The sequence below is a fragment of the Anopheles gambiae genome, chromosome 2 (assembly GCF_943734735.2).
Source record: "Anopheles gambiae chromosome 2, idAnoGambNW_F1_1, whole genome shotgun sequence".
NCBI classification, from domain to species: Eukaryota; Metazoa; Arthropoda; class Insecta; order Diptera; family Culicidae; genus Anopheles; species Anopheles gambiae.
The window spans coordinates 67,840,189-67,855,215 of NC_064601.1; the positions used below are offsets into that span (position 1 = coordinate 67,840,189).

General features: G+C 43.0%; 2 protein-coding genes across 2 annotated transcripts in view; both read right to left on the minus strand.

Moving 5' to 3' along the window:
• Positions 1 to 7,119, minus strand: part of LOC1275082 (paramyosin, long form) — a 14,488-nt gene extending 7,369 nt beyond the window's left edge. The window contains exons 1-6 of the mRNA XM_314309.5: positions 6,654 to 7,119; positions 5,592 to 5,648; positions 3,253 to 3,339; positions 3,002 to 3,168; positions 1,169 to 2,168; positions 979 to 1,091 (exon numbers count right to left, since the gene is read on the minus strand). Of these exons, the coding sequence (XP_314309.4) occupies positions 979 to 1,091; positions 1,169 to 2,168; positions 3,002 to 3,168; positions 3,253 to 3,339; positions 5,592 to 5,648; positions 6,654 to 6,773 (1,544 nt within the window). The 5' untranslated portion in view covers positions 6,774 to 7,119. The remainder of the gene's footprint in view (positions 1 to 978; positions 1,092 to 1,168; positions 2,169 to 3,001; positions 3,169 to 3,252; positions 3,340 to 5,591; positions 5,649 to 6,653) is intronic.
• Positions 7,120 to 11,526: 4,407 nt separating this feature from the next.
• On the minus strand, positions 11,527 to 13,038 carry LOC133391783 (chitinase-3-like protein 1). The gene is made up of 2 exons (XM_061648052.1): positions 12,927 to 13,038; positions 11,527 to 12,840 (listed from the first exon to the last, which is right to left on the minus strand). Exons 1-2 carry the CDS (start codon positions 12,988 to 12,990, stop codon positions 11,732 to 11,734), a joined length of 1,173 nt encoding a protein of 390 aa, XP_061504036.1. The 5' UTR covers positions 12,991 to 13,038; the 3' UTR covers positions 11,527 to 11,731.
• Between the last annotated feature and the right edge of the window lie 1,989 nt (positions 13,039 to 15,027).

Genomic DNA, 15,027 nt, shown 5'->3' on the forward strand with positions numbered 1-15,027 from the left:
CGATAGCGAAATCAATCGAATGAACACGAGCGAAAGTGCTCGGTCAATGATGAGGTAACGAAACAAGCATCATTAGAATGATCAGCTTACTCGATACAGCGTTTGTGGCAATCACTACTAGGCGCTAAAGCGTTCACCACACCCGTCAAGTTTATTTCACTTTCAGGAGCACTGTCAAGAGCCGTGTGGTACCGCCATCCAAGAACAAGCTGATTATCGAATGCAGGAAGCAAAGAAAACGTGCACGGGTATGAGATATTTTCGTATACAACTCGTGCTAGCCGTGCTCAGTGGTGGATCGATTGACTTTCATTGGTTGCGGTCAACAAACTGCAGTTAATGCGTTCTAGGAAGAGGTGACGACGATTGTTTGATTTGAAAGAACGGTTATTTAAAGGTCGTTGCAGTAAGTGGCACAAAATAATGGATTGCAGAAAGTGGCACACACGCTTAGCGAAAATGGATGCTGAGCTTGCGCTATCTGATGTAAAGTTTATAACTAGCAAAATCAGTTGCATGTTTGATGAATGTTGTTCGAGCACATGAGTTAGCGTACACACTTTTTGTTGGCTTAAAAATAATTTGAACAAAATTAATAGTTGCACTGGAACGCAGATGGAGGCGCCTGGTAGTTCAAAGTACAAAGAGGCGTAAAAACCAGCGATCTTGTTGTACGTCTCGTATCTAATGCTCGTAACAGAGCCAAGTAATGGTTGTGTTTTTGTGATCAGCTATAAGCATATATGTTTGACCTCAAAACCTTTTACAGGCGATAATACCATACGGTTCCTGATTGTTTAGAACAACTGTTTAATTCGTTTATATACCAAAGCACGCGAGACTCCGGTAGGTCGAAGTATAGTGGCCGCTATGGTGAGATCGAGTTGGCACTTGTTGGCACATTTAGAGACTAACGTCATCGAATGCAATGTGACATTTGATATTGCTAGCGTAACATTAAACACCGCCCGTACTTACCGAATGACTTCAATCTCTTCGTCCTTCTCCAATAGGCGACGCTCAGTGTCATGACGGAACTGGCCATACTCAGCCGAAAGGGCCTGAGCACGTTTCTCCTCTGCTTTGCGTCCCTGTAAATACGAAAAGATGTAAGATAATTGAAAAATAATTTTAGTTTCCAATCGAAATAGTTATTTAGCACACTTACCGCTTCGGCTTCCTTGTAGGCGGCCGTGAGCTCCTCACGCTCATTCTCCAGACGACGCAGCTCGACTTCATACTCGTGAAGACGGCGCGTCAATTCGGTGACGGTGCTGCGTGACTCGTGCAGCTCGTTCTGCAGCTTGTTGTTATCGCGTCCCAGCTGATCCTTCTGCTCGCGAGTCTTGTCCAGCTCGTGAGACAGGCGCTGGAAATCGGCAGTCCTCTGGCGCAGATCGCGCTGCGACGCATCGTACAGAGCGATCGTTTCCTCCAGGCGGGTCTTGATTTCGATGTTGGTCTTCTCGAGGATCTCGATGCGCTTCGTGTACTCGCGGATACCGTTGTTGGCCTTTTCCAGGTCAATGATCAGCACCTCGATCTCGCTGGTCAATCGGCTCTTTTCCTTCTCCAGCTTGCTCAGACGGGCCTGCAGCGACTCGATGTGCTCCTCCGACTCAGTGATGCGCACCGTGTACTTGCGGCGGATCTCTTCCACCTCCTCAGCACGGGCCATGCATTCGGCCTCGTACTTGGACTTGAAGGTACCGGCCTCACCATTTGCCTTGACGAGCTGGCGCTCCAGGTCCAGGCGAGCTTCCGACTCTTCCTCGAGCTGCAGACGAATAGACTCCAGCTCAGTCTCGACCTGGTGCAGGCTGGACTCGAGCATCGAGCGGCGGCGATCATCTTCCTCCAGGCGGCGTCTAGCTTCCTCGAGCTGCGAGTTCAGCTGGGTCTTAGAGAACGAGATGCTCTCAACGCTCAGCTTAAGGTCCTGAACCGACTTGACCAAATCAATGTTCTCCTGCGATAGACGCGTCTTGTGCGAGCTGATGTCGACGATCGTGCGGTTCAGCTCCTCGATGCGGATGTTGAGCTCAGTGACCTGGACCTCGAGTTTCTCGATCGTCTTGATGCTGACCTGTTTGTCCTTAGAAATGCTTTCGACTTGCGACAGCAGCTCGTAGATCTCAGCCTGCAGCTTCGATTTTTCCTTCTCGACTCTAGAAAAGCGAACGGTAGAAGGGATCAGCCATTACATTAATCCATCCAGCGTGTTACAGTGTAGAGATAGAGAGGTTATGTGTAACTACGCAAGGTGCGAAAAAACAACAGGTGATCCAAATTAGTGTGGGAGATGAATTTTCAAGCTACACTTCGGTCCCGCCGTACAGTGTGGAACGATCAACGCAAAGACCGTGCGCTAGCCGACATATTTGGCCCGCAGAAATGAGCAGCACATCCCGGTCTTAAAATAGATCGCCAGCCTCGAAACCTGTCATGTCATCTGCCCAGGTTTTACGTCGCTCGCTGTGTCTCGCGAAGCGCTCGTTGGCGGTCTTGGGACGCATCGGTCTGTTTACATACCGCTGGGGAATGATGATTGCACCGAATCACCACCGTCTACGTCCTGGGCAGTCGGCGGTATGAAATTCATTTCTCTACACGCGCACCATCGGAGTATCGCAACCGTAAAAGTGAGTGAGAAAACCCATATGGAACATGGGCGGTCGCGCATTAGCGGTCGGCAGTTATGTGATCGCGCTTCGAAAATACCGGCAGCAGCCGCAGAAGCGCATTGAAACGTGTGGTGTGACGTGCGCAAAGAGTTACGAAAAAAGGTCGGTCCGAGAACGGCCCGGAATGCGTGGCGAGGGTTGGCGAATGAGATGACGAATCGTAACTTAATCATCACCCGCACAGTGGCCACTCGGAGGAGGAATGAGTGGGTGTTATTTGAAAAGGAGTGCGATAGAGATGGACACAACGATTATCGATTGTATGGTGTTTATGTTAGTGTTACAGCGAGGGAAATAAAATGAAAAGGATAGTTTACCGCTGCTTCGACTTGGTCAGAGCCTCAAGCTGTTCGTTGAAATCGCTGACGATTTCCTGGTGCTTGCGCTTCAGGATGTGAGCAGTCTCCTCAGATTCTAGGTGCACATCCTCCAGCAGCTTACGCAGCTTGGTCAGCTCGACATCACGCTTGCGATTGATCTCCAGCTTTAATAAAAATCGACGCCAAAAGAGAACGAAAATGTTTTCAATGCGAATGCTCATTATGTTAGTATTGTGGTTTGTTGTTACCTGTCCCTCAGCACCACCCTCAGCTTCTTCGAGACGCTCAGACAACTGAATCACCTGTACGCTGAGATCGGCTTTCTCACGTTCGATCTAGTTTGAAGAAAGAAATAATCAAATAAACTTTGTTGATTAGGATTGTATTTCCTAAAGCAAACAAGAACAATAATAAGATATATTGAAAGAGAGTCGAATTTTTATAACTTACACTAATAAGGTTTAACTGAGTTTTCAAACATTATTCTTATTGAGTGTATTTGAAAAGACATACTAAAAATACGAAGGAAGGTAAGGTGTCAAAAAGGTACAAAAACACATCGTGATATCGTGCAATTTCTGTTTTTAAGAAAATAGTTTCCACATTATTTTGTTCCAACAAGATACAAGAGTTTTCCTTTTCCATTGCTCCAAAAAAAATGCAATACCGATGCAATACGATGTCATAACACTGGTTAAAAAGTTCGTATGCATCTTATCCGGAGATGGTCGGCAAAATTCACTTTTAGAAAGAAAGAAAGGAAAAAAATCCGGTAATATTTTGCAACCCGGCGCTCGGCGCAGGAACCAAAAGCAGGTAAGCTGCGCCAAACGTTGGAAGACGGTTTATTTTTAGCAGCCCGCACATAGGTGTTCAGCACTGTGTGCATTTCGGAAAGCAAGGAGGCCACATCCTACGCAATGAGACACGCATATGTAGTGCAGATTGGCAACGATATGAGGAAGAAGTTGAATGTGTGTGAGTGTTAAAATTATTGTCTTGGAAAATCATTGGAATTGGCATAATATTTCATACTTAATTGCATGAGTGTTCTTCGCATTGAGGAGAAAAAAATATTCCCAAACAACAGATCATAAGTTGGTCTACAAAAACGAAGCAACATCGTAAACGATAAAAAAACCGTGATTCTTGATTTTTTTTAGCGGCACACGTCTCGGTAGAAAGAAGATTTTTATTGTCGGCGATTTTTTTTAATTGCAAAAAAAACACGATGAGCCTGATTCATGTACTCTATTCATCGCCTATCTCTTGGGGGGGATCTACAATTATGTGCAGCATGGCACACGCGCGGCTCGCGGTCTCTAACGCGTTGCCCTCTGTGGAATGCGCCGACGGAGACATTGCGAGAGAAGCTACCAAAAGCATTGCAGTAGAGTTTAGCAGATGGCTTACAGAGAAGTGTTACTTCAAGATCTTGGCAGTAAGTAACAGCACTACGGTAACGCACTTTGCCTTATCAAAGAGGCTGTGTAAGGGCAAATGATCAAAGATTACGATTACGGCTAAGTAGTACAGTAGTAGTAGAGCTGTAATCCAAGTTCAGCAATGCAATGAAACGAACGGCTCTGGGTGCTAGGAAAACTATTTTCGAAAGGCCAATATTCTCTTTTGCCGTTTTCGGTCGATAAACGTACACCACTCGCAGCGCAGAGGAGACACAAACACACGCATGTGTGCACGTTCTAGCGATCTAAAACCACCTTCTCAGTACGATCGCAGGAGCGGGGGCTATTTTTAGTGCTCGAGGGAAAACCATCTCGCATTGGACGGCGATAGTAGGTTGTTCGGTGTTCGCAAACAGTTGGTCGACCTGAGCGGTGGAGGAAACTAGCAACAAGAACCAGCACGAAACCTTGTCCCGGTCTAAGGAACGAGGAACAATCCTCACTTCGAAGGTGTGATGCTTCAGCGCTGTGGGATGATGTAATTGCTTCGCCACTTGAAGACGCTTGCAGGCCCATGCCAATCAACGGGTCGGGCCAAATCGACAAGACACCAAGGTTAGCGGTATTGTGTAGGAGTACAGAAAGGAATACGCATCACGACACTTCAAATGAGATGTATTCAAGTGACAGGTCGTATTTGCAAAAAAACGGATGGACATGAGACTCCTACGCTACGAGGTGTAAAGCATAATATTTGTGAGCTACCGCTGGCCACTGATGGTCACTCCCGGAAGTGCGATTGACGTGTGAAAAGAGAGTAGGTCGCTTTAAATGGGTGTAGTAGATCGCTATAAATGGATTGATCGTTAGCTATTGTTTTTAAAATCAAGGTCTTTCGAAAAAAATGTCTGAGGTAATACTAATAAAAGCAAGATAGGAATTTAGAATGATGAATACTTCAAACTACTACCCGCATTGTAACAAAATTAATCACTATTCTCGAAAAAACGCACGTGTAAACGATACCAACTCATTTACACGATTTAACCTATGAATAACGATGAATCAGCATAGCTTCGCGGGTGGATCGGATACAAAAAATCGTCTCACAATGTTTTGCGCGATATTTTTAGAACAGATCGTTAAAGTTTTTTTTTCTTTAATATGAAAACATAACTTACCCTCTGGCGAAGGCCACGCTCCGACTCCAAGTCTTCCTGCAGGAGACGGATCTTGTCCTGAAATCAGTAGAAAATCGTTGAATGTTTGAGCGTGGCTTATTAGCGCATTGTTGCCAATCGGTAATGCACGCAAGTAAGAAGAGGAATTCAGCAGGAACCTATCCACCATTGGACACTCCACACATACACATACACACACACACACACACACGCACATATACATTCCTTTGTCCGGAGGGATGAAAACGTGTCTAAAACTATCTCGCACTACACATGTACACCACTAAGCTGAGATATCCTTTTTTTAAGGAAGGTTATTATAACGCCTTTACAACAATCTTCAGTTCTCAACATGCACTTCAGCTGTGTGTTCAGGAGCACTTGAATAACGTCAACTAACATTCACCAATAGGCACTTTCGTGGCACGGTCTAGCAATGGCAGCATTTTGGTTAAGGACTTTTTAATGGGTGCTGGAATTGCGCTTTGCTGTATTTTTTTTCTTTTAAATTTCGTAACACTAGGCACTTTACCGATCATGTTAGCAGTACTAGCAATGGTAGCAGGCAATCAAGAGCGCTAGCAGTAGAGGCTTCGGCATTTTTCATTTTCACATATATCACCATGACGCGAGAATGTTCTTGAACATACTTCCGGCTCTCCGAAAAGCTTTCACTATTACCAATGAAAGTACTTAGTCGAGGATGTGTTAAGTAGATTATGGAATGCATATGGAATGTGGTAGTGTGGTAGTAGTTTTTGGTAATGAGAAGCAAACTGTGAATGCATTGTGAATGTGTTTAGTTTGAATTGCGACCTAATGCAAAACTCTCTGTGCGAATGTTCTGTGAATAAACACTAATGTAATGTATTGCTAAATAGATAATATCACTGGTCTTAGCTTAAGATTTGTTCTTCAAGGTGTACGTATCGCTGAACACGAGTATGAGTGTGTGCTTGTGTAGATTTGTCCAGTGTATCAGGTGAAGTTCCAGCCGTAGTTCCTTTCGTTCCTTGCGCACCACACTGCTCGTTCGGGAATGTTGTGACCCGAAAAACTCACCTCCAGTCGGGACAGAGCGCTCAGGTCAGCACTGTACTCGATGCTGACATCGGCGGTACCACCTCCGGTCGAACGGTAGGTGTACTTGGACGTTTTAGTGGTAACGGCGGACGAAGACATATTGCTCGTCTTTTGTGCGTGAACACGGATTTACACTAGCCTGCGGGCGTTGGGAAATATGCGTCTGGAACACACGAATGTAACCGACGCTACGGCGCACGGAAGGTTTACACTCGTTCGATCGTTTTCGAGAGAGACAGAGAAGGGAAAAACACACACGAGAACAGGTCCCCCACCAGGCAGAGTCAAACCAGGATCAATCCACCCTGAACACCGATTGAACCGACTGTCAGAAGCACACTAGGTGCCGTGGTTTTCATAAATGCCGGAGCAAGTTTGGTGATCTACTAACCGGCCACCGGGTTTCCCGAGCAGTGTTCGGCTTACGCATCCGTGCAAGCGCGCCTGTGTGCGTGAGCGGGCCCGTCTTCATTTTTCTGAAAGCGGATTCAACCCATTTCGCATTTCCATCCGATCCGGCATGCCGATGCAGCAGGGCGTTTGCGCAGATTGGCGCTCCTGCTGTGTGATAGATGATCGTGTATGTGTTGATGTGCCTGGTTGCGGCTGGCTTGTTGCTCGATGTGTTTGTAGTGGTACTGGCCACGCTAACTCACACGGCTGCACCACAACCACCGGCTGAGGGACCCAAGTTGGAGGGAAACTATTCAATGCAATGGTACCGCCGTGGCAAGAGTCGAGCGAGCGAGTCTCCATACGAATTGGTTGGATCTTGATCGTACTCCCGGCGCACACCATGATCCGTATTGCGCACGCATCAAACCGTGCCGTTCGCGTTAGTCAGGTGTGTTAAAATTAGCACGGGCACGGATTGTTTTATTGTTTTATAAATACTCACGGTTTACTCATATTTTGTCCCTCCCGGCAGTCACTCCCGATCGCGCTGTTCGGTGCCAGAAGCTGAGATTATTCGAGCCGTTCACATTCATGCTCGGCACAGGTCCGATGGCGTCATTCGTCGGGAGGAATGTTCATCCTCGTTTCTACCGCCGCGTCGCCATCCTCCGGCTTCGGCTCCGGCTCATGTCGCGGATGTTGTTTTTTCCCGACCATTCGCTCCCAGTGTACGGTTACTAGTTTCCCAACACATCTAAGCCGAGCCGAAAGTGTGTTGGTATCGCAAAATTGTGTGTTGGAAAACGGCTGTGCGTGTTGCAAATGGCGGAAGAATGAATTTCGTGTCCGCTAGCCGTATCGACGAGTCGAGAAAAAGTTACAAATTTCCACCACCAGTCTACCGTGATGACCATGCGTTGGGTACGATAATTATCTCACTTTTCTGCCCCATCAATGCAGTTCAAGACTCAAGGAGATAGAGAAACGCGAGCTGGTTCGTCGGAATGACTGCCGCCTCTCGGTATAACCGCTTGTATGTGTTTACGTGTATGCAAATGACAGTGCTAGAGGGCCACCGTAAGTGGGACAACAATAATATTTGAACCATTGATGAATTGAATCATGGGGATGCTTTCCTGTTGATGTTTTCCCGAGTGTCTTGAGTGTGCTGCACGCTCACACTTGTTTATTGCCCGACCTGTTGGACCTGTACACGGTTGAGTTGTATGACTAATGAGCGGGTTTATTAAATTCACCTAGCAGCATGAGGAGGGACACACGCTCTGTGGAATGGGGACGATCATGTTCCACATTATTGGGCTATTGGAGAATTGAAATATATTATTACTAGCTTTTTATTTATTATATGTGACAGATGTAAATTTGAAGCCTAGTTCGTACAAATCAAAATGTTCAATGATCGTACACCGTTATTATATCAAGAGAACGCAATGCACAAATTTAAGAAGATGGACAGAATCATGTGTGTGCATATCCAAACACAACACCATATAGCACGAAATTTATGATGTGAAAATCGTACAAATACTCCAAAGAATATGGTCTATTTTTGGCGCCCAGTAGCCATATCTATGCTCACCAAAACAAACAAAGTCAACGGAATGTTGGTTGGGGTTTGTAAATTGACGGAACCTGGCGAATGTTGGCCAGAATACCGGTGGGATTGTGTTAAGCTTGGAGATCATTTTGTTTCGCCAAATTTACCACAATACAGAATAGTGTTGCATGTATTGGAGGCTAGGGAAAAGGTGTAGCTTTGCATGATAGTGTCTAGTAAAGGATGAAAACATTGTTGCAGCTTGTTTTGGGAGTAGTTTGATTAATATTGCTTTGGTTGGTTTGTCAGGTGGTATGGCTCCGCGTAAGCTTACGCGGTTTTATTTAATGTTCTTTTTTTAAAATTCATATTCATACTAATACAAATATGCATGTGTATGCATTTAAAATTGTAAATGGTATACATGTTTTATATTCGATGTTTACAACATAATATACACCTTTCACGTTTAATACATACATATCGAACGGCAGCAAAAGCGCCAAATATCATCATAATCATCATCAGAAGCCGACTAATCATAAACCTGCGGTTAAAATGTGTCGCATAGGTAGGGTATGGTGGTTCGGTTTTGTATTTTTAGCTATTTTTCACTTTGCATTGCAGACTCGAATGAACTGTGCGCTTAAGGCCCCAAGCATTTGCACCATGTCGAATAGGTAGAATCCTAGGTTGTCACCGTATTTCTTGGTGTGGGGGAGGAATTGCCTGTTTGAGAGACTGAAGAATTCCAGCCTACTCAAATCTTGCCATTGGTGTTCCTAGGAAACTGTCATAGATCTTGCATCAGTTAGAGGAGGGTCGTGAGGATAGACTGTCGAGGAATAGAGGAAAGCGACAGTGTTCTGTATTGGTGAACGTTGTGAGGGCGCGAGCAAGAACGATCGTTACCAATGCTAGGTATTTCTCCGTTGACCAACCAACACTAACTGATTTGGCAGTGTGAAACGAACTGAAGCCGACTCTTTCTGTCCTGTTTGTGTGGTTGCTTCAGATTCTAAATATATTCTATAATTTTCCATACCAACGAGCTTGTCAGTGGTATGTGTGTGCAATAGTGTGTTTTCAGTATATAGGTGTGTGTGGTTAGTAAGGATTATATTTGTATCTAACTAACAACCTACGTGCCGTTGCGAAATTGGATGATATTTACAAACGCACACCTTTTGATATGCTTTACGCTCTATCTTAAAAAAATAACTGTGTTCTCTTTTTCGTCACACAGTTTGTGTATGCTGCTCTCTGCTCAGAAAGGATTCATTGAGTTTTTAACTATTTGTTAGAAATATTTTCATACTGTGGATGAAATGTTAACGACAAACTAAACGACATTTTTAACTATTGGTCCAACGAACTCTGCATAACAATACAAAGCAATATAAAATGGTTATAAAAAAGTAAAATAAATTTTGGAATACAATATACGATCAATATCCCAAAAGACTTTAACACAGGCTAAACATTGGTGAATATGTACCACAAAGATAAAACAAAGAAAGATTAGGAAGAAAAAACAAAATAACCTTTAATAACAACGAATGCCTACTGAAGGATCAAGCAAGTGATCGTCACTGGTTTACATAATGATAAATGATGAACGTAAATAAATTAAGACATTTGTCCATTCCATGACTCACCGGAGCCGAATGCAAGGTGTGGACGAAATAAGAAAATCGTTCATTGGAGGTAAATAAAGAGGGGAGAACCAATTCGGGCTGACTGTCTAAAAATTTTGAAGTTTGTTTCACTCGATCATGCTGCTCCATGTCTGGGCAGTAGTAAGCGATCGCGACTATGCGCAAAATGCCAGCGCTAATTTTAGGCCATGTGTGTGGGATGTTTCAAAGATGCTTGTCTTAGATGGTGGTTTGCGGCTCATGGGATGCATCTCAGACAGTTAAAACTCTATGCAGTGGTAAATACGCTGTTGAGGAAATTTAAAAAATGAAAAAAATTAAAGAAAAAAGTTGATATGTTGTTTAGAAATGTTTTGTGTCAATTTTGCCATAATCTGTATTGAAGAGTATGCTTCAAATCTAATTATTAGTTCAAATTTGAAACTTTGTATCTTACATGCTTAATTTAAATTCTTACAAAAAAGGACCAAACCATCGCATTCTGGTAACGTATGCTGTGTTGGCGATGCGGCTGAAGCGATCGGAAGGGAAACAAGTACGGACACTCACGGCGTGATGCGACTCGTTCGTTCGACAAAATAAACGAGGTTCGTTCGTCGAATACCTTCACGAAAGGAGCTAAAAATAGGTCAACCACTTATGAAAACAAATACTGAACATGGAGCGATGATTTTAGTGTTTGTTGAGCTCATGGGTCACTTTTGTTTGTTGTTTTGTGACGCGATGTTTAGTTGGACTGTTTACATGTTTTGTTTTTATGCTTATCACGGTTGTAAAATTTTTGTTAGCAGTAAAGAAAAGTGGCACATTACAAAAAGCATACCTAGTGATTGAATTGAATCACAAAACTCAGGTCAGCTGTGTTTAACTTTTACAAGTAAGCTGTCATAAGTACATTAAACGATCGTTTTCTATAACGCTGCTAACCATTCATGAACTTTTTTCTCTCTTAGCACAACAACCGTTGGCGGCCAAGGCCTCTCTGTATCACTAATGGACTTGGCTTTCAGTGACTTATTGATTACACATAGCAAGATAGTTAGTCCTACGTATGGGGGCATGGTTCATTCGGAGCTTGAACCCAAGACGGGTATGTTGTTAAGTTGAACGACTTGACCACTGTACCACGATACCGGTTCAACCTTTATGTACTGGATTTTAGAAAATTGATCTAGATTGTCCTTTATTTGCATACATTACACCTACAGGAAAAATAAAAGTAAAATAAAGTACAGTACAATTCTAAAAGATCAACGAACGTGTATTTGACTGTTTTAGCAAATATAGAAATACTAAGTAAACGATTAAGTATTACTTACAATTCCACATGAAATGAAGGAATACCATATTATAATCAGTATTAAAGCAATTATTTTCACTTGAATTAAACAAATATTCACTATGAATAGATTTTTTAAGCGATAAGTTTTCACAACATGCTAACATTACACTAGGCATTCATTGACAGTTTTGAGCAGAGTAAAACTGGTTCCACAGTTTCCACGAAAATCATCCATATCAATCGACCACATCATCATACCAGCAAGTTGTTGACTGTTAGCGTAGTTACACTTTTCCCATATACTTTGCCTATCGTCATATCCTATCCATTGGTTATTGGAAAAGGTGTAAGGAATTTTTTGAATTGGTTCCCATACACGATACCAACCAGTTGTAGATGACAAGTGGCCACAAACCTCGTGGTATGCAATGTATCCGTATTGGCCTGTGTACGGTCCGGGTAGTCCGGGACCTTCGGCTGGTGCTCGTAATCCATTAACAGCAGAGTTGGCTAATGTGAAGGTACGCCCATAAGCCGGAACACCGAGAACCAGTTTTGACGCGGGAGCTCCCTGGCTTAGCCAATAGTTGATGCTGTGTTGGACGTTAAGTGTTCGTTGAAAGTCATTCTGATCGGACGGCCCGGCAAAGAGCGGTGCATTGTGGCCCGTGAAATTGCTCCACGCTCCGTTGTAGTCGTACGCCATCAGATTAATGAAATCCAAGTGTGGCACTATACCGGCAATGTCGTACGAAATGGAAGCAATTGTTTCGCTGGCGGCAAGTGCCGCTGTTAGTAACAAACCGTGAGAGCGCAGCGCAAGAGCCAGCTCTGATAGCATCAACACAAAATTCCGCTTATCATACGGTGCGGTATCACCGTCGTGCATGGCTGGGAACTCCCATCCAAGATCCACTCCATCAAATCCATGGGCGAGACAAAAGTCTCGTGCGTTTCGTGCAAAGGTACTACGCAAGGACGCACTGGCAGCAATTTGAGAAAATATGACTCGATCAACAGTTGCACCACCGATAGCGGCCAGCGTTTTGAGATTAGGATTCTGGTTTCGTAGTTGATTAAAGAGTCGAATATTTCCTCGGCCACTATCCAGATCTAACCAGGGATCTAGTATCGTCACTGCTCCAGAGTCGTTCACTCCAAAGAATGCGTAAATGAGATGGGTACACAGGAAGGGATCGATGTTTTCCACGTTGAATTGTCCTCTTCCTGGACGGTACGTTGACCATGATGCGTAGTAGCAAACCACTGGTTCTGTGGATATTAGGTCGATTATCAATTAGTTTATGCATTGCATAGATTAGGTAGAATAAAACACTCCATGTTAAATGTTTACTTACTTCTTGATTCTACGTTGTAAAACGCCACGAGTAGGGCAAAACAAAAAAGAAATGCGCGTACCATGCTCTTTACACAAACGACGATTAATTAGGACTGCCAGACGCTATAGGTGAGGCAGGTTATATATTACAGACCCCAGACGATTGGCGATAAGCGTCTCTGAGACATTGGGTAATGATAAAAATTCAGGTTCGTAATCTGTTTATTGCAGTTGGCTCTTATCTTTAAATTCAATTTTTAGTATTTTGAGCATGCGCGTATTTTGAGCATCGATATTGAGAAAGGTAAGATTCTCTCATTGTATTAGCTTTAAAAACTCATGTATTATCTAAACCACGTATGTCTGGCGGCCCCTGAGAGTCCTGTATGCGGCTTGCCACCATTAATATCGAATTAATATCGAAATGTGTCCCGCCGAACAAAAGAGCATAACACAGCTGATTTAATAGATTATTTTTCTGGTTTGCACTACGGAACTGGAAAGTAAATTATAATGATACCAGCAATGCAGGAGAGGAGCGATAAAGAGTACAAGCAGCTGGTGCTTTAGAATTAAAGAATCAATCTAGTGTACTAACTTGGAACCTACGCTGGCCAGGGTGGTTTTCGAATATCAAGGTCATTGTTTGATAACATAGGCTGAACTGAAGAGGACATTTTTCGAAGCGCATTCTATACGATCATAGAAACCCTGAAAGGGGTTCACTCAGTAGATATGTTGGGGTAAGGAGGCCTTACTTTGGGTAGGGGGATATTTCCAAACTCTTGAAACGTGAGGTCGATTGATTTTCAGGAAGGAATAGTCCTATCATTAGTCTGAACGAATCTGTGAGCCAATATCATTAGTTGTGTTATTTATACTCATCGACAAGGGCGGATTAAGTAGTATACAAACTAAGCGACCACGTGGGGGCTTAAAAAGAAATCCACACCCCCCTCCCCTTCCCGATCATAAGTAAATTTGCTTTTCAAACATTGGGGGCCTTCACAATTCTAGTCAGTTTTTTGTATGGAGTTTGACAGTTGGAGGCTGAAATCATGTAAACAATCCATACAAAACCACACAAAAAACTAGCCTGCGATTTTCAGTCTAGAAAATTTTAGCCTAAAAGCTAGAATTAGATTCGAGTACCTGCTTGAAAACACAGGTTTGTTTACATTTATCCCAAGGTGCATTAAAGAGATCAGGTGGTGGAATCTGGAATCAAAGTGTATGTAGTCCAGGTGGTCTCATGGTATGTTTTCATAACCAATTTTGAACATCACTTTTTGGCAGAACGGGTGAAAACTTTTTCTCAAACAAGCTTTCTGGAGGCTTGACGAATACTCAAAACACTCTTAAAATCTTCATTCAGAAGCAGAAGCGAAAAAAATCTTCATTCAGGCTTCTAAATTCATACACCTTGGGATAAGCCCACCTGTATATTGTACTCACTTAGATAGCTGCTCGAAAACTGCTATATAATGCAAACAGCTGACAGGCTGAAATTTCAGCCTACGAGCTTCAAACGGAAAGGGCCCCATTCTCAGGTTAAGTATTGCTCATACAATCTCTCACTGTACACTTTAGAAAGGCCTACATTCGCGTTAATCCGCCACTGCTCTTCGAAGCTTTTGGGTTTTGTACAATTGACTTGGTTTTGTACATTTGATTGCGAGTTGTGTTTTTGTTGTGATTGAAAGTTATTTTTTTCATCTTACTAGTTGCGTTTATCTTTTGTAACGATGATTTTCAGCACTGTGTTCTTGTTATGGGTTATAGTGTAGATACTGTTCTTGCTGTGGTTTGTAATATATAAATTGTTCCTACTTTTGGTAACGATGTTAAACTATTCCAAGTGTTTTTATATCTCTGCGCTTTTGGTTGCTATCCGTTTTCGGTTCATCTACTTTTCTTTAAATCTAGGATACCTTTTATTATGAAAATAAGCTCAGATAGTTCGTAATTATTATATTTTATATGAGTGTGATATAGTTAATGTTCATCCACATTTTGTTGATTATGTATAATATAATCGAAACTAATATTATAAGAATTTTATGTTAGTGTCAATAATTACCAGAATAAATATTTGGCGAAACCATACCAGTGTTCTGTAT

Coding starts and splice junctions, on each gene's coding strand:
- LOC133391783 (XM_061648052.1), bottom strand. CDS start 12,990: ATGGTACGCGCATTTCTTTTTTGTTTTGCCCTACTCGTGGCGTTTTAC. Junction 12,841..12,926: donor TTACAACGTAGAATCAAGAA/GTAAGTAAACAT, acceptor TAATATCCACAG/AACCAGTGGTTTGCTACTAC.